The sequence below is a fragment of the Panthera pardus genome, unplaced genomic scaffold (assembly GCF_024362965.1).
Source record: "Panthera pardus isolate Hobbes unplaced genomic scaffold, ASM2436296v1 HiC_scaffold_10, whole genome shotgun sequence".
In the NCBI taxonomy this organism is placed as follows: domain Eukaryota; kingdom Metazoa; phylum Chordata; class Mammalia; order Carnivora; family Felidae; genus Panthera; species Panthera pardus.
This window is the reverse complement of record NW_026526655.1, coordinates 92,572,558-92,592,307: the sequence shown is the minus strand read 5'-3', so window position 1 is coordinate 92,592,307 and position 19,750 is coordinate 92,572,558. Positions and strand designations below refer to the sequence as shown.

The following is a 19,750-nucleotide window of genomic DNA, read 5'->3' as shown; positions in this document are numbered from 1 at the left end:
GTTCTTAATTGCTACAAACCCAGACTTTAGCACAATGTTTGGCATATAGCTGGTGTACCATAAATGTCTTTGGAATCGACGAATGAGCTATATTTATATGTGGAAAGTTACAGGGTTTAATGAGGATTGGATATGAATCACAGAAGATTGACAAAAGCTAATGTCTATCTTTTGTTCAAGAAAAATTATTTGATCCACCATCATACATTTTGGCAAAGGGGACTGCCATAGAAAGTAATGACTAGATCATATGCATGACCTTCTACTCTTATTAATTCATAAATGTTATTTCTGTTCAGACCTGACTTGACATTGCTTGAAATGTTTTTTGGAGTATCAGCTTATGTCAGTTGTGTTTTGCAACTCACCTGGTATGCATAGCACTACACGGACTGATTGAGCCAATGGGAGTTATAGCCAAACACGGAAAATAATGCTCACATATCACTAGACTCAGGTGAAAATCTAATTCCTGGGGTTACGGTAAAATCCTAAAAAGCTTCTAAAGATATTATGCAGATGTGAAAACTCCCTTTATCTTGGGAAGGATTTTAGGCTTGCTAATGTTAATTTTTATGATGTAAATTTTCAGCTGCTTAAAAAAGACTCATGAAATATCAACTTGAATATACAAATAAAATTAAATATGGCTTATAGTTGTAAACCCTACATAAAATGCAGCAAAGTGTTATTCCTTATCATGATGAGAAAATTTAGCATGCCTGATGTCTGATCTTCTCCCTTACATAAAAACTTTTCAGCTCTTGGAGTACCTGGGTGGCTCAGTTGGTTGTCTGACTCTTAATTTTGGCTCAGGTCATGGTCTCATGCTTCATGAGTTCGAGCCTCACATCAGGCTCTGCAGTGACAGTGCGGAGTGTGCTTGGGATTCTCTCTCTTCCTGTCTCTCTGCCCCTCCCCTGCTTGTGTGCTCTCTGTCCCTCAAAATAAAATTAAAAAAACAAAACAAAATAAAACAAAAACCCTTTCAGCTCTGAACCAGAACAGGGAATTCATATCCACTTGATATGAGCGCAGTTTGTTTATTTCTTAGCAAAGGGACTTTAGAATTGAGACTAACACCAAATAAATTGTCACGTTTAAAAGTCTGTTTTGACATGAAAAATTGGATTACATGTTAAAGTAGCTCCAATTTTCTTTTCTATTCTAGAATTACTTCAAATGGTCGTTGTTGTTTTTTTAAGCCAGAACACATAAATGTTATTATTGCTGTGAATAGCCTCCAGGTTTGCTCAGTTTACCATCACAGAAAATAAATTGCACAGATGTTTTCCCTAACACACACACACACACACACACACACACACACACACAGAGAGAGAGAGAGAGAGAGAGAGAGAGAGAGACATTGATAATTACTTTTTACACTGCTAATGAGGCTGGAGACTTAACAACTTAGGTTGAATTCTTACTGTGTATCTCCAAATGACCCTGCTAAATATGAGGAACCTGAGTTGACTTTAATAAAATTAATTAAAAATGTTTAGGTTAAGGAGATTAATTGAGATAAGAGATTAATACCTAGTGTCCAGTGAAGCACATAGTGAGATAATGAAACTATGAGCAGTAGAAAATACTGTTTACTCTGCCCTTTCAAAAAATATATTGTTTTTGTTCTTTTCCACGTAAAAGATACTGCAGTGGGAAAAGATTCCCTGCCATTTGTGAAATCCTTGGAGTGGGGGTAGGGGAATAGAAACAGAAAAGAAGGAAGTATGCTGAGGAAGAGGGGGCCTTTGGGGGTAGAGAGAAAGAAGCATGTCTCCATGGACTGGACGGCTAATATAATGTGTTTTATCTCCAAGCCCACTGCACTGGGAGGCAGAGTTCCTTGCAAGTTCTTGCTTCCCTGGGTTGGTGTCTTGGTTTCTATGCAGTTGTATAGGTGAGAATGTTAGCATTGTATGAGTAATAGAACTGATCATATCAGAAAATGAGAACTAGCCAGGGCACAAGTGAAACAGAAGTAAGAGCTTATTGGGATAGTTCTAGGATTTTGTTTGGTTTTGTTTCACTATTTATTGTCTTTTTTTTTTTCAGTTGCAGCGTTCAAAAAATAATAAAAAAGATTAAAAACACACAACTCAAAGCCTCCTGAAAGTCCTGATAAGGCACTTGCTGCCTTTAATGTGAAAACACCTGGCATTGTGTGAGATGTAATAATAGAGAGCTCCATTTAAACATTTAATGTTGACAAACCTGGCAGGTTCGCCCCACCTAGCTGAGTGAGACGTACGTTGGTTCCTGGGTTGGAGGATTGATCAAAGAAATGGAGCTTTGTGTCTGCATCTTGATTATGGAGGCATAACTGAAAAATGGCAGATCTTTGTAGCTCAGTTTGATGCATTTCAGCACAGTGTTTATAAGGAACTGAAGGCTACAGAGCAACAAAGAGATAATAGTTATAGAGCATTCCAGTGCTAGTCCAGGGAAATACATGTGCTGAAATGAAATACATTCATCCTTTTATTGAGACCACTGCCAATCTAGGGTCAGAGTGGTATGCAAAATTAGGAAGTATAAATTATGACAAAAGCCAAGGGGCCATACTTTGTTTACTATGTAAAAAGTGAATCCATATGTTTCCCTGGATTTTAAGGCTTTAATTTTGTTTAAGAAATGGCTGGACAAATTAGACTAATATCCCCAGGGATTTATTTGTCTTCAGGCTCCAATAACATTGAATACTATTGAATCATTCACTTACTGTTACTAAATATTTACACTGAGCTAAGATATGGCGCTTTTAAGATATGATATAAGATGCAATTCCACACTAAGGCGTTAAAAATTAGTTTATGCATCAGGCATGCATACATAGACACGCAGGCGCACGCGCACGTGCGCGCACACACACACACACACACACACACACACACACGCAAGAAAACAGAGTAAGAGAGGTCAAAGCCTTTCTTGGTCAGTATCAATACAATAATACAGAAAATAAACCTTGTAGGTTTTTTTTTTTTTCAGAAATGGAGGGCACATATGTTGCTAATGGTCAGAGTATTTTTGAAGACTAAGAAGAAATTGATGCAAATTAGAAATTTGATGATTCTTGAAGGGATAGACACTATCTAAGGAGAAAGGAAGAGGAAGCTGAACCCCTGTGGAAAGAGGTTGCAAAAGAAATGAACAAAAACACAGTTTTCACTGACAAGAGAATGTTTGGCTCCTATCAGACCACAAATCACATTCTAGGAAAGCTCTCAGTTCATGGCCTCTATAAAAGGAATGTAACCTGAGCTTGATCTTTGCTATTGAGGAGGTGATACACCGTTTCTCTCTTACGGACTTAAGGGAAGAACACACAGAGAGAAAGAGGCTGTATTATGGAAACTTGACATTATGCCCAGTGAGTATTTATTGTGCATGATGCCAATAAAGGGTAAATAAAGTAGACAACTTCAGTTCCCGAAAAGAGATTAACACCTGCTCCTAATTGAAATGAGCAAAATCCCTGCAGGATCAGCCTCCTTCTCGAGAAAGCCTGAAGCTAGTGCCACAAATATTTCTAAGCTTATTTTACCAATGCAGGAGTGAGAGTGAGGTGGCTGGTTTTAGTGGGACTCCTGCCACTCCACTGAGCACACAAGAAGTCGGCGTTGCCCGAGTCATACTTTCATTTCCAGCCATATACCACAGGAGCTGTTGGAGAGGAGTTAGAATAAACAGCAGCTCAATTTAATTTTAGTAGACCTTAGAGTATGAATAAAGGACTTGGGAATGATTTTAGTGTTTTTTGCTATCTCTCCAGTAAAGTATGACATAAGTTTTCCTTACCCGAGTAGCTTGTTTAAGTAACACTATATTCTCATAAAGACGCTTTTCTTTCTTTCTCTCATTTTTTTTACTGAATTGATCTCTTTGATAGGCAGTGTTTCTGTGTATATTAAGTATAATTAATAATAATATAAGCCACTAGAATCACTTTGATGGCTCAGTCAGTTAAGTAACTGACTCGATTTCAGCTCAGGTCATGATCCCAGGTTTGTGGGATGGAGCCCCCGTGAGGCTCCATGCTGAGCATAGAGCCTGCTTGGTATTCTCTCTCTCTCTCTCTCTCTCTCTCTCTCTCTCTCTCTCTCTCTCTCCTCCTGCCCTTCCCTCACACTCCCTAAAATAAATAAATACTAATGATAATAATGAAAATAATAATAATGCCACTAATAATTTACTGAGCCATTTTTTTTCTGTGAGTATATGCATTTTCTCTTTTAATTTATTTTTGTCCGTTTTATATACTCCCCAGAAGAAATGAAATGATACAGAGAGACGATGATGGCAAGCAACAGGTCCCGTCCATCTCATGCTCCATTTAGTATCCCACATCTCAAACACAACCACAACAACTTTTTAACAGTTGTTTTGTGTTTTTCTCTGTCTCTCTATTTTGACTGGGTGAGCCTCCACATGGTTCACAAATCATAACAACATGCAAAGATATATATAACAAAGAGAATCCTCATGCTCACGCCCCTGCTCCCATCCACCTCCCCCATCTCCTGTCCTGCCACTGGGAGCCATTGTATTAGTTTCTTATCTCCATCCATTATGTCAATGCAAGCAAGCACAAGTATATATTTGTAGTCCTCCTCCCTTTCTGATGTTTACCTCCTGACTCTAAATAATATATTTTCCACATATCATTCATAAATATCTTCACTTGTCAATGTAAAATGCCCATTCCTCGATTCCCTCTTGTGAAAGCAACGAACCTGAACCCATTTACACTAACTCCTGTCTTGACTCCCAGATGGTGGGTGTTCTGTTGGCAGGTTACATTAGCACTTTGAATTAATCTTTTTAGAGCTTTGTTTCTGTTTTCATTTATATTTAGACTGGCACTCTGCCCACCTGCGTTGTCAGATGAGGACATCCAAGCCCCCGCTCTTTCTCTATCCCCTTCCATCTCCCCTTCTTTGTCTACTTTGTCTTTACCTTATGGTCACAAAAGTGATATCATGTGCATTCTGTTCCATGGTCAAGTTCAGTCCTCCATGTTTGGCTTATATATTATTTCTATTCTAAAGTTTTAAAACTAAGAAATTGTTTTTATTTTGTTAATTATCTAAATTGATGAGGTCTGATGTCATCCAGATTCTTCTCCATTCTTGGGTAATTCTTCCTCTTCTTCCATAACCATTATTGTCTGTTCTCTTACTTCTATGAAGTATTTGAAAACTGGACAACGTTTGTGTTTGCACATTGGTTGTTTTATGTACAATTGGTGGACTTTTCACCTAAATTGTCATCTTTTCGTCAGCTCTGTGTTTCTTTTTAATTCATTATTTTCTTGTTAATTTTGTCTCCTCTAATTTCTGTTCTCTCCTTCTATAAGGTCAATTGATTGTCTGAACTTGCTACACTGGTGTTTTGTTCTGTCATAATTTTTCTCAAATGGCCTGTCCCCATGTAGCTTTGGGTCCATTACTGATTATTTCAGTGCCTCAATTTATCATTTGAAAATGAAGGCTATAGTGCCTCTCACTGTTGTTATTAGGAAACTCAGCACTGGCTATCTCATGCTATTAAGCTTTACGCACACTGCATTTATGTGCTTTATGAGGAACTTATGAGAAACAGAATTTAAAATGCAAAAAATGTTGCTGAGTTCTTTCCTGTTTTTCTTCTCAGCATATCACTATTTTAGAAGATAATAAATGTGGTTTTTAGCCCTCTGTATTCATAAAACAAGTAAGCAGGCAAGAAAACAACAACTTGATTGCCATCTTCTGAGACTTTAGTTCTTCTAAATGACTTTGAATTAGTTGACTGTAGTATTTTCGTCCCAAGTATGAGCATTCATTCTCAGCAAAATGATGGAATTGAAGTGTTCTCTTGTTAATGCTAGTTAGTTTATTTGGCCTTTGCCTTCTGTCACATTTTGTTTACTCCATCTCATCTCTCCACATGTTCAAAAGAGATACCTACCGATTGTTTAAATATTCTAAAATTCTTTTTATTATCAAAATGTAAAGCAAATGTAAATGGTTTTCGATGACTTTTGTTTCCCACTATGTTCATATATTGCCCTGTATTTTCCTGTTCCTTTTGTAGAATATCACAGATTTGATATATTACCCTTAATAAAATGCTTTCCAAAAAAAATTTATCAGATGTGTTCGTTCTGAAAAGAAATCAAGTGTCACTTGAGTTGATGCTGATGGTGAGACACTTTCTTGGCATTCGTCTTTCATTGGTTTCTGGTATTGCTGTTTTCTTGGACTAGTGAAGAAGTGTTTTGGTCTCCAGGTCAAGAGAGCTGAAGTCTGCTTTGGCTCTGCCTCTGGCTGGGAGACCTTGGGAAAATAGCCTCAACTCCTTGTCTCTCTCTTCCTTGTCTATAAAAGTAAAAACAGAACCTCAGTATTTTCTGTTCTGAAATCCTATAGTTCTATTGTTTAGCATAGAACTAAACAACTTACTCTTTCCAGGAGGCACTGATGTTGTCTCTTCACATTGACAGATGTCCAGATTCCACTCGGCCAGAAACAGTGCGTCCTTGTCTTCTCCCGTGCAAAAAAGACTGTACTGTGACAGCTTTCAGTGAGTGGACGCCCTGCCCAAGGTCATGCCAACCAGGTCGGTGCATTCTGTTTCTTAGTGCTTTCCTTCCCGACCACCTGAATTGTCTTCCCCACTGCTAAATAAATGAGAGATTGTAGAATGGGAACATCTTTCTTTTCCATTTGCGTGTCCCCCTGTGAAACAAGGTTGGTAAAATTTGTAAATGAAGTCTTGGATTTCCAGATCCACCAGAACGTGGCAGGGCAAACCTATTCAGTTACTGCGTGCCAAAAATTTCACTGTAGCGCTTTGCAGAAATGCTTATCCTCTCTTAACCTTGTTGTGGTGTTTTGAACAGCCATTCAAATATGGTTCCTTATAAAGCCTCAACACCATGGCAGTTTCTTTGTGGCTCCTGTGTGCTGGGAGTCTGACTGTAGGGATCTTTATTAGACTATAGGGCCTTAAGCACTGTGCTTACATCACTGATAAATGTAAGTCTGTGGAAGAACAAGGGCAGATACATGAAAAGTTTTGAATCGGTACAAAAATTGGCAACATAAGATTTGTGTTTCTTTACTATAAATATTGATACTTTCATACACCTGCGTGTATTTGGATGGCAGTGATCCAGGATACTTAATACCAAAATCCTAAAAAAACACACAGGAGCTCTTTGGTAGAATAACCCTCTGTCATGGAACAGGTCTTTACTCCCAGCACATTGCACTCCCCTGATGAGCTAGTCCATGGGTCAATACCAGTACTCCTAGTCCAAAATCTCCATTTCTACAGAAGATATAGAATTAATAATTTGGTTCTTATACCCATAGTCTTATACCCTAGCCTTGGTCCTCTGGATCTTACCATTGCCACAGTTAGAAAAGGCAAATCCAAGAAAAGGAAGCATGCATAGAATCGTAACCCTAGTTCCCAGAGTAAATTGGGTTTCACACACATATCCTAGCCTTCTCTCTGTAGTCATGTCTTCTCAAACAAGACAAGGCTATATTAGCCTTCTGGAAGAAGGGACAAGGAAGTACTGTATGCAGTTCTGGAAGGGGAGAACCTGACACAAAAGTTGAGAGCATTCATACCTTTCCTTGGGAAATTCCATCCCTGCGCATCTAGGATCCCCTAAATGTTCTTTGACTCGCAAGTCGTCATGGGAGTGATGTGAAAGTATGACCAACACAGACATAGATCTGCCAGATACTTCAAACCCACTCTTAGTGACTGGCAAAGGGATAGTGACAGCTAATGAAGATTACTATTATCAGTGTCTTATAGTGCAGCGGTGGGGAACCTGCATAAGGTTTTCATAACTGTGCCATTTCATCTTCTTAATGATATTTTGTCATGAAATTAATATAGTTGTATCCAGTGAGCTTTCTTATGGGTAGAATTACAAATAAATATTTTGAATATGAAAGAGCTTTGAAAAATACAGTGGAATAATTTTATGATCTTTTAAGGGATGGAAACAACAGGTTCTTCCAGGAACTTTTGCAAACTAATTCTCCTGAATGGGGATACAAAGTAAGGGAATTGAATGAACAGGGTTTGTAGAGAAACCAGGAGAATGCTGTTTCCAGACAGAGTGGGACAGAAAAGCTATGATCTCTCTGAACCATTTGAAAGGCAGCATCCAGGAGGTTGACTTTTGGCACTTTAATGGTAATGTACTTGAAAAAATGTCCAAAGATAAAAAAAAAAAAGAGAGAGAGAAAGGTATTGGAAAAATGCAAGAAAATAAAATAATATATGATGAAGGAGTTTTATTGAGATTCAGCTGTTTCTTTTAGTTTCTTCCTCATGAGAGATTAGCATAATTCCTCTGTTAAGTGATTATAGGAAAGGAAAGACTGAATTAAAAAGAAGACCCCACTGGCAGCCAGATATTGGTGTTGGAGCTGTCAAGGTCCCCTGACAGGGAGGGAAACATATTCGTTTTGTTGAGCCAGTGCACTCTAGTGGCCAGAGAATATTTCAGAGACTGCTCTTGCATGTATTCTGCCATCAAGAAGATTCCCTGCTGCCTGAGAATCTTCTAGCACTGGCTAAGGATGGAGGCATCATAGAGCATGTGAAATAATTGCTCTTCCAGCAATTTTAAATTTACTTCAATTTCCAGAAATTCAATTAGTTATTTAAATGGTTGGCATTGTAATGAAAATAGTTCTAAGCCTCTGTGGTCCTTTTTCTGCCTCCAATTTTTCAAGCCTAGATAATTCTTTTCACAGCCTGGCAGTCAGGGGACCTAGAGGAGCAAAGATTCAATTTTCAGATTTATTCCAACTTTCCACTCCAATCCTGTTTACCCTCATGTTTAGTTTATACCTTGGGACCAATATATTATTAAATAACCATGGCTTAATTAGGAGGGACTATGTGAAGGAGGATAATATTAAAGGGAATTGTACCTCTAAACCTGTGGTTCTCAGACTTTATTGTCTCTGAATCACCTGGAAGCATTCCAAAATGCCTATTTTCAGCTCCAGAGCTAGAAATTCTGATTCATTAACTACGGGACAGTTCTCAAAAATGTGAGTTGTAAGAAGCTGCTCCTGAATGGTAATGCACTCTATTTCTGATGATAAAAAACAAACAAACAAACAAAAACAATAGATCCATAAACAATCACTGCTTGAACTCCTGACATAATGGCCTATGTTCAGCTTCTTAAATGCATCGTGCTCTTCCCAGCGGAACAGTTGTAGAATGTGATGGCTAAGAACACAGATGCGGGAGCCAGATAGGCAAGACTGAGTTTCAAAGTTTGCTCTGTGATGGGAACACATTGCTTCATCTCTCTGTGCTTCAGTTTCCTCGATTGAAAAACAGGGTTAATAGTCACGCCTACATATATGGAAATCACTTAGAGCATGATTGGGTCATGCTTCAGGATTGCCTGAAGTGTCCAACGTTATTTGCTTAATGATGGCAACAGTTTTCTTATTGTTGCATGGAGTAAGCATTGGGCAAGCATTTCCTTAGTTGCCCTGAGCCTTTGCACCTGTTATGTGTGAAGCTGACACAGTATTCAGATGCCCCTCCTGTTTTGACCCTGTGCATCCACAGGGACCTGCATTAGCAGCTTTCCCCCAGGAATGCTATTCTCATGTCCTAGATCTCCCAAATGTGTTAGGCTGTCCCCAGTTCACATCATTAAGTAGATCATCCCACGGCATCCTGCACATCCCCCTTTATGACACCCTTATCTTTCCATGTCAATATTGACCTTGCTAGAAGTCCATGAATGCCAGGACCATTTCTGTCATCTTCACTGATAGATCATCTAAACCCAACACAGTATGGGGCATAGTTGTCAGTCAATAACTATTTTTTTGAATGGACAAATGTCCTGTAAAGAGAGAGAATGATGTGACTTTGAATCCAGGCAGGATATTCTCTGTCCTTGAGAGTGTGCTTCAAAATGTACTTTGGATAATGGTGCTCTTGAATAATACTTCTCAAACTTAAATGCTCATACATATCCCCTGAGAATCTTAGTAAATACAGATTCTAACTGAGTAGACCTAGATGGGGTCTAGAATTGTACCTTAATGTAAGCTTCCAGGTAATAACTATATTTTGGTTCCAAAGCTCCAGTTCAGGGTGGGGTTCATTAGAAATTTTTGAGCAAGACAGTGACATGGTCAAAGTTGTAAAGTGAAAAGCATAGCCTAGGAACAGATCAGCAGGTGGGGACACAGGTGAGGTACTGTGTAGGGTGGAGGGAGGAGAAGTGGTTTAACCTAAACTGAGAAGTCTGGAGAAGCATGGGCCAGAGCAAGTGGTGACCTTGGCTAATGAAGAAGGAGGAGCTTTTCTTTTGCAGGTGTGATTTCATATTGGGTCATCAAAATTAAGAATAGTTTATATTCGTGGTCTCCAAATTTGACTACACAGCGGAATCATCTAGAGATCTCTAGAATACACTTTTATTTATGTTTGGGTTCTACTTTAAGACATTATGACTTAATAGTTTCCATATGATCAGGGAATCACTGGGTGATATGAACTTCAAACCAAATCCATTTGAAACCTCTCAGAGAGCCAAGGTGGATTCAGGGGCCTGAGTGTACCAGGAGTGATTTGTGCCTTAGCAATGGCTGAATTGTGTCAGCTTTTATTTGGTCTTGCCTGGGTTCATGAGCTAAATCCTTATGACTTCAAAGTATTCTCAAGCCATGAACGATCTCTAGCTAGTAGTCAGCCACTACTCCAGCCTTCATACTTCTCCTCACCTGAGTCTCTCCTAAAATGATTAATGATTGTCACACATTCTTCTAAGCAAATCAGATATTTGTCAAGCTGTGGCACTGTTGTGGCCTTTCTGATTTTTAAGCCCCAGTAATAAATTAGCCAAATGATCAAGAATCATCCTTTGGTACTTTCTTGCTGTTTTCTTTAATTCTTCCTTCAGTCTATAATACAAAGGACTGCCTGAAGTATCCAACGTTATTTGCTTAATGATGGCAACAGGTTTCTTATTGTAGAGGTTCTCAGCCCTGTGGAGCTTTTTTTCCCCCAATGCACTGATGTCTGAGATTCATCCTAGCCCATGTTAGTCAGAATCTCTTCATGCTGAAGGGACATTGGCAATATTAAAACTCTCCTAAAGTGACTCTTAATTAGTGGGCAGGGATGAGAAACATTTAGTGCTTTATACTTTGCAACATGCCTTCACATACATTTTAACCTGTTTTAGGAGATCATTGATAATTGTTTGTCTGGGTGTTGTTGGGAATTAATCTTGGTCACTGCTCTTATAACCATCACACTTCATGCTTTTCCTTTAAAGTCAGAAACCAATACTGATTTTCCAGGATTTCTCTTAGGTTATCTTTAAATGGATGCATTTTATATTTTAAACATTGAATTATATGAAATTTCAGATGTGTACATAAATTAATACAATGTTAATGCAAAAGGTTAATGATCAATAGAATGTGCGCTTGTGTTACCATCACCAGGTGAAAACAATCACCAAATTATGGCCACTCTCATTTTCCCCATGCTACCATTGTCCCCCTTTCCACCACCCCACCCATGGATTATTTTGGAATAATTCCCAAACGTGTACACCACTTCCATAGAAGGGAAATACATAGGAGGTGAAGCTGTTGGACTGGAAGATAACATGTATAAATAGCTCTTATTATAAATTCCTAGAAACCATGGAGCTAATGATTAATTATTTTTCAGTATCAATAATTAAAGTCTGAGGGAGCTCCTTTAACTTTCATCTCTAAGGGGCAAGCTGGAGAGCAGTGTTGTGGAAACAGGAAGGCCAAAGGCAAACCACTGCCGGGAATTGGTAGGAAACTTCATCTGGTGGTAGCCTTTGTTCCTGTTCAAACCCCTGGAGATAGGTCTTGAGGTTTTTTAGATTCAAAGGCAGTAATTCTTTTTAAATACCAAGGTAGTGTAGCGTAGCAATTAAGTGCATGGACTCTCAAATCCCATCTTTGCCATAGAAGTCACTTTAGACTCCCTTTAAACTTGCTGTGTTTCAATTTCCTCCTGTACAGAATGAGAGAATATCTGCAGCTACTTCCTAGAGTGGTTATAGGGATTAACTGAGAACAGGACACATTAAAGAATGTCAAGTACATGGAAATTTATTATTATTATTATTATTATTATTATTAATATCTAAGTCCCTTAGGAACAAGGAACTTGTCTTTTATTATGTTGGTGTCCTGCAACATCTAGACATCCTGTGTGAGTATGATGGTGCTTGTTTCATGTCTGTGCTTTTCTTGGACAGGTTATAAAATCTAGAGGGCAGTTGTCTTCCGATTTTATTAATGAACTTGCAGTGCTTAACACCAGAGCTGGCATAAGAAGGACATTCGGTAATTGTTGTTGAACGAATGAATAAATGAATTCTGCATCTTTCCCACAACTAGTTAAAATTCCTAAAGATTTTGCTTCCATTAAGATGAAGCCATAGCATTAACAGATCCACGCCAATTATGGGAAAAGATATTGGTCAGTTATAATGTCAGATAAGTAAAAAAATCACCTGTTCTGGAATCCAGAATTTCTCCCACTCGGATGCACATGAACACCACCCTCTCCCTTCACTTACCCCTTTCCAGCACGCATCGTTCCCTGTTTCTCCCTACAGGAGAAATACTTTTGTCTACCTGAGAAGTGGTGGATGGATTACTAATTTACTCCCAAATAATGAGGAGGCCTTGGACACTAGTCCCCAAAATGGTGTTGAAGGCATCGTGATGCTCTACTGACTTTCTTTAAGAAAGTGACTTAACCTAAATTTCAGTTACCACCTATGTAAATGTTTCATGTTGTTTATTTCCAAGTGTTTTTGAAATACTAAAATGAAATAAGGAGTGTATCTCACATACATGTCCCAAGCTCCAGCCTCAAAATGCAGAGCATAGGTTCTTTTGTTTTTTACAGGCTCCACTGGGGGTGACTTTCCCCCTTTGGTCTATAATTTAAAGCCTATAGATGTAGATGTAGATCAATGTAGACCAATACAGATCACTACATTGCCCTTGTACTCAATAAATATTCCTGAAAATGTAGTAGGAGGAGTGACAAACATTTAGGCTTGTGGAGATTACAGTTCTCAATCATTCATATTCCTGCCAAACTGAGTTCTGCTGGTAAAAGACACTTTCTCTCAATTCATGGGGGAAAAAAATAATTGATAAAATTCTCTTAAGGATTTGGAATTTTTTGCTCTTGTGTTTGTTTTTTTTTTTTTTTTTTTTTTTTTTTTTTTTTTTTTTGCTTTTCCTTAAAATTTGGCACCTTCTGCCTGATTCTTTAAAACCCAGTATGAAGTGGATTTGACTTCGCAAAAAAAAAAATCAGGTTTGGCAACAACAGAAATTAAGAACATTCTGGGGTGCCTGGGTGGCTCAGTTGGTTAAGCATCCAACTCTTGATTTCGGTTCAGGTCACGGTCTTGTGGTTTGTGAGTTTGAGCCCCATGTCGGGCTCTTGACAGTGCAGGGCCTGCTTGGATTCTCCCTCTCTGCCTCTCTCTGCCCCTCCCCTGCTCATGTTTTCTCTCACTCTCTCTCTCTCTCTCTCTCTCTCAAAAATAAACATTAAAATAAGAAAAAAAAGGGGGGGGAATATTTCATCAGAGCCCCTTGACCATTTCCTAACATGGAGGAACACCACTGTGCCATAGACAACCTGCTGCTCAGAGGTTGGCACGCAGCTGGCACTACCCACCCCTCACCTTGAGAGGAAATATTAGGAAAGTGTTCTTAGTCCACACTCTTCCTCCTATCCCCAACTCCCAGCTCTTCCGCACCAGAGTTGGTGTACAGCTACCGGGACCTCGAGTTCACAGCATCACCAGCTGGGATTTTCCTTCACTTGCTACAGTAGCCCCAGGAGGTAGGTGTAATCATACATGACTATAGAGGTGAGGAACCCCAGCTCAGAAATATGGAGTAATGGGTCCACGGTTACCCAATGTGCATGGCCAAGGCAGAGCCAGAGTAGAATCCAGATTTCTCAGACTCCAGCGCCTGCCTGTTTTATCTCAGAACAAGTTATTTCTCATATCAATAGGCACACTCATTTTGCTTGTTTATTAGCAATTCAAGAATTTGCAGCCTGGGACTCTCAAACCTGTGACACAGGCTTGGCACATTACAGAACTATCACACATTGCTTTCACATATGCTGTTTCCTTGACAGTTTGGTGAAAAAGGAACAGCTGTTCCATTAGTCCTGCTCCAGAGAGGAGGCAACGGAATTGTCAAGGGAAGCACTCCTGGTCACCTGATCCAAACGGAGCAAAGAACAGGTGAAGATACCCAAATTTACATGAAACTTGCTACATTGCCTTGTCTGGTGAGCCCATACAGTAGTAGGCAAAAAAACTAGACAAGGTCTGACTCTTATCACTAAAAGGCCAAAACATCCACATGCTTTTGCTTCATCTCACTGCCTCTTCCTGTCGAATTAATAAAAATTATAATTTATTGCTATCCATCATCCTGTTTAATTTTTATCTCAGCCCTATATGGAAAGAACTGTTATTTTTCCATTTTACATATGAGAAAATAGAGGCCCAGGGATAGGACTCAAGATTGCAAAACTAATTGAGGGCAAAACCACATGGAAGCCTAGGCTCTTACTCATTCAGCAATAAACGTGCTGAATAATCAGCGTGTTGCAGCCCTTCTGCTAGGTACTGCATGTATATATGTAGAGTGGTGAGTGAAACAGACACAGATCCATCCATTTCCATTGTGGAGGGTACAGTCTACTGGAGGAAGATGGAGCCACTGAACCCACAATTACCTAAATACCAATTGTAGTATGTGCTGGGCAGATGAGACTGTTGTGAGAGAAAGTAGTAAGGGAAATCAGATTTCCGCTCTGTCTAGAATATCTTTCTCCTTATCTCTATTGCTTGCCAAGATCTTACCAAGGTATAAATCCTTGCCTCCTCCACAGAATTTGTCCTGATCCTTCTGCTGGAAACAACCACTCCTCCCTCTTGGGTCTCATAACCCTGTCTAACTTGCTTGCATTCTAACTATCCGTAAAGGTATTTTGTGTTCCTCTGAAGGGATGTGAAATCTTTGAAGGCTAGAACCTTTTTCTGCCTTCATTCCCAAAAGTGCCTAAGTAATACACTTAAGATGGAACAGAACTCAGTAAATCTGTACAAAATAAACAGATGCCAGTTAGAAGCAACCTACTTAGGCAAAGCTAGCAAACTGCTAAGAGGAAATTGATATGCCTTTACAACTAAATTTCTTTTCTAAATGTTTCCATGGCTCACTGCAAGAACATGCACAGTGATGTTGGCAATACAAGATGTGGGACTTAGGGGCACTTGGTTAGCTCAGTCCATTGAACATCTGAATTCAGCTCAGGTCATGATCTCACAGTTCGTGAGTTTGAGCCCTGCATTGGGCTCTCTGCTGTCAGCACAGAGACTGATTCAGATCCTCTGTCCTCCTCTCTCTCTGTCCCTCCCCTGTTTGTTCTCTCCCTCTGTCTCTCTCTCTCTCTCTCAAAATAAATTAATTTAAAAAAAAAGAAGATGGGGGACTTAGAGAATCTGATTTATCTCTGGTTTCCTGGCAAACATGATTAAAAAGAATTCTTTATCCTTTATAATTGTTTACACATTCATTTACTAATTCACTCATTCATATGTCCATCAGTCTGTTTGTTTATTATTATTTTTAATGAAGTTATATGAGTATCTCCTGGGAACCAAAGCCTATTCAATCGCTATTTCTTAGAAGGCATTTCCTGCTGCAACTTCCCATTCCAACAGAGGTCACCAACTGAGGCATTATGTCCATAGGAAATGAAGTAAAAGGTTTCATGTTTTTTTTCTTTTTAAATAAAACCCAAGGGCATAATGTTGAAATCCAAAACTGTGTTCATGTGCAGTCTTGCAGTGGCCCAGATTGGCCCAAGGGTAAAACAATAATTTGAATAGTTTCTGAAAATGTGGCCCATACACTTCCAGCTCAGAGTGACTGGGGATGCTTGTTAAAACCCTAAGAGATTCTGATTTTGAGGTCAAGCCTGGGCCCTCAAAATCTGCATTTTTAAAAAATGTTTATCTATTTATTTTGAGAGAGAGAGTGAGCATACAGCAGCAGGAGGGGGAGAGAGGGAGAGAGGGAGAGAGAGAGAGACAGAGAGAGAGAGAATCCCAAGCAGGCTCTGTGCTGTCAGTGCAGAGCCCAATACTGGGCCCAAACCTATGAACCATGAGATCACTACCTGAGAAGAAGTCAAGAGTTGGACGCTTAACTGACTGAGCCACTCAGGTGCCCCCGAATCTACATTTTTAAATACACTGCCTTAGTAATTCTAAGACACATTAAAGTTTGAGAAAAACTGAACTATAGGATCATTTAATTTAATCATTAGCCAATGAACAATTTAAGAAATGTATAACTTGCATCTAGTGTATAGTTCTAATCATCTGTTTTGGTTTTCAAGGATCAAAGGCTTTTAAGCTATAGTTGGTTAAAACGACTTGTTGGAAAATTATAACAAGAAAACTCACAGATAGCCAAAAATAAGGAAAAAAAAACTCTCCATGGAAGTCATGGGAACTAGAAATGCCAACAAGACCTGGCACTTATCTGCAGCTTCAGGGCCAGCATGCTTCCTCCTGTCTCTGCTAATCTGTGTGCGCCTACTGTCTGCCTCTTCTAATGAGCCTTCTCTGAATCTGTACACTGTCATAACTAGCAGATACAGAGCCCCAGAATGGCTGTCCCAGCCTTGACTCTACCACACTTTTTTAAGTCAAGCACCCAACGTGGACAGAAACTTCCCTTCTGGCTCTTTATTCAGGTTACCAAGAAAGAGAGTCTGATGGCCCCATTTGTGTCAGGCCCTCAGCCACTTCAGCAGCATGTGGACAAGCCTCCTCAAGTCAGGACCCATCTGAAAGGGGAAGGGGACAGTTTGCAGAAAGGTAACAGGAACTGGGTTTGGAAGTTTCCCTCTCAGATGGAGCAGTGATTGTTCCCCACAGAGACTGGCCTCTCCAGGAGGCCCACGCTCAGCCCTTTGGGAGAGAATTCAGAACGTGACTCCTCCCCTCACTTCTGTTTCAGCAAGTCTGTCTCTGTTGTTGGCCAAACTGCAAGCAGAGGCATGGTAAGACCTACCTGCCTGCTTCCAGCACAAAAGCCATCCTCTTATCACATCAGAGTTGGTTTGGAAAGAGAGTGATTTACATTAGATAGAAATACAGAAAAGGAAAATGAAGCCTCAGGCACATAAATACAGTAGAATTGTATATTCATGTAGACTAGAAACTTGTAGAAGAGAGAAAGCACTCACCCTGAGTTTGATCTGGGCCAGAGGTTTTACTTCAGACAAACAAAATATGTAGTCCGTGTGTACTTGAATTCTTACCAAAATGTACAGGCTGTAATTTCTATCAACAGTCTATCATACACAGTGTTGTATTGGTCATCTTATAAAATAAACTAACATACCAAACAAAGTCAAATAAGTAAAAGCAAACAAAAATTTTAAAATGTAGATTTGATGCATGAGGTTCTGTTCCTTACATCTGAAATCCACCCTTACTCATAACTTCTTCGTTTGCATGTAATACCTGCTATAAAGCACTATTAATCTCTCACTCAGTAGTCAAGCTACATTACCATAAATAAATCCTGTGGCTCACATGGATATTCATAATGATTTATTGTTAGCCATGGTGGCAAAGAATCTGTGTTTCTTTGGATGTGAATGCTCTTCTTTTCAAACTGTTAAGTTCTGGCTGGTTTCTTTCCCATATCTCTAGAATTCTCTGCAGATTTTACAGTGCATCACAATATAACTTTTATTTGCCTGTAGAGGTAAATAAGCTGCCTTTCAGAAACCAAGGTACCCATTCTAATTAGGAGTTTATTCTTAGACTTTTCAGTATGCTTCCTATGAGGAAATAGAATAAATTAGTTTTGATTTCGGTAGGGTGTTACTTTAAGTTTATTAAATAATTTTCTACAAGTAAAAAAAATACATTAATTATTTTTCACTTCCTTGGCTTTGATCCTATTTTAGTATGATTCTAAATTAGAGTGTGGTTTAAGGAGGCTTTTGACTCATTGGATTAGCTAACATGATGGTAGATTTATAAACTATTTAATTTGTCTTACTATAACAAACCTGAAAGTTAAAGGTGGAACTAAATGTTGGGATCTTAATATGTCAGTTAGGAACTCCAGGTTTTATAAGAACATCAAATGATTTTGTATGGTAACAAATCAAGAAGATATTAAATTCATGCTCAAAATGAAATAGATTGCTCATGATTTAGATGAACAACTTTTAAGTGTTCCTTAATAGAAAAAAATCATCACTGAATATTCTGTTAATCTCTTAAAATTCCTTCAAAATTAAGTTGCTACATGGAGATAGTTCAGATAGACTATCTACTGATTGGCATGTTTTCAGTGATTAGGAGTAAAGTATCCCCAAATAAGTATTCTAGGAACGATAGATTCTTTGCCATTTGAGGTATTTTCAAGTTAAATTTAATTTGCTGATTCCTAAAATATGCTTATAATAACTTTATTTAGAAGCCTTACAAATGATAACCAAAGAAGGCCACATATACAATGACAGGTTCTGTGGGAAGTGTGCTCATTTCTAACATGAGCCAACAATATCCTCTTCTGCTGCTGGATGACCACATGCTTTTTGAACTGATATTTGATTATATTCAGTTTAGCACTTAATTATATTCTCTCTTGAGCTTCTCTCTAATTTGTTCATGTGTAGTGGAAAGAATCTAACATCTGTATGGTGCACCCCTGGCATTGCTCCTTAGCTGTGTGCTAATTTTAACTAAAATTTAGTAAACCTTTCTGAAACTCTATATGTTCATCTGTAACATAAACATAACATGTAGTGTCTATAAGACAATTTACTTCCTAGGGTTTTCTTATCCTACATGAAGAGGCTGGCTCAGCAGTAGTTGCTCTGTATGTGTTAATTCCCTACTTGCCCTCCATTTTGTATTTCATCATCCCTGAGTAAGCTGTAGGATCCATGAGTACTCAGGCTCAAGCTATAAAGTTATTAATTTTATAAACAGAAGATAGAAATATATTGAATGTATGTTTTGAGTGAAAATGAGAGAAAGCAAGAAAGAGACTTTCCTCTAGAAGGAAAATAATAGAAGTTTATTAAACATATGTTGTTACACTGCATGGAACATGAAATACCATTATACGTGATCAACAGGCTCATGTATGATTTTGGAATTTAAGGAAGTCTGCCTTTTCCCCACCCACTTTTTTCCCCCCATCCAAATTTGGAAACAATGGAGAATTAGTCCAAGTAGAGGGGGATCAAAATATCAGCTGATTCTCAACCCTGTAATTAGACAGGCTTAACCCTCTGGTCACAGACCATGTTGGACTACTAAAAATTTGAATGACCATGCCCCAGAAAAGAGCAGAATATGTGCATTCTATGAACAGATACATCCCAAAGAACAAGAAGGAGAATGAAAGAAAGGTGATGTATGTCCACTTCCATCTCCCAAAATAACATGATTTAGATGGCCCTTATCCTTACCAAAGAAGACACAATGGGGGAAGGGGAGAAAGTCCTGAGACAAAGAAGACTGTGGAAGTAAATCTCCCTTCACATAGAAGGAATCATCTGAAGGGCTCTACCCTCACAGACTGATGCTAGGCAGCTTTGT

The 19,750-nt window shown here is 38.9% G+C and overlaps 1 protein-coding gene across 2 annotated transcripts in view; it reads left to right on the top strand.

Annotated features, from left to right (window-relative positions):
• The window catches only part of THSD7B (thrombospondin type 1 domain containing 7B), a 1,098,632-nt gene that overhangs the window by 703,241 nt on the left and 375,641 nt on the right, over positions 1 to 19,750 (top strand). For both annotated transcript variants that reach the window (XM_053909184.1, XM_019454952.2), the window contains one exon: positions 6,494 to 6,609. In XM_053909184.1, coding sequence (XP_053765159.1) covers positions 6,494 to 6,609 — 116 coding nt within the window. The remainder of the gene's footprint in view (positions 1 to 6,493; positions 6,610 to 19,750) is intronic.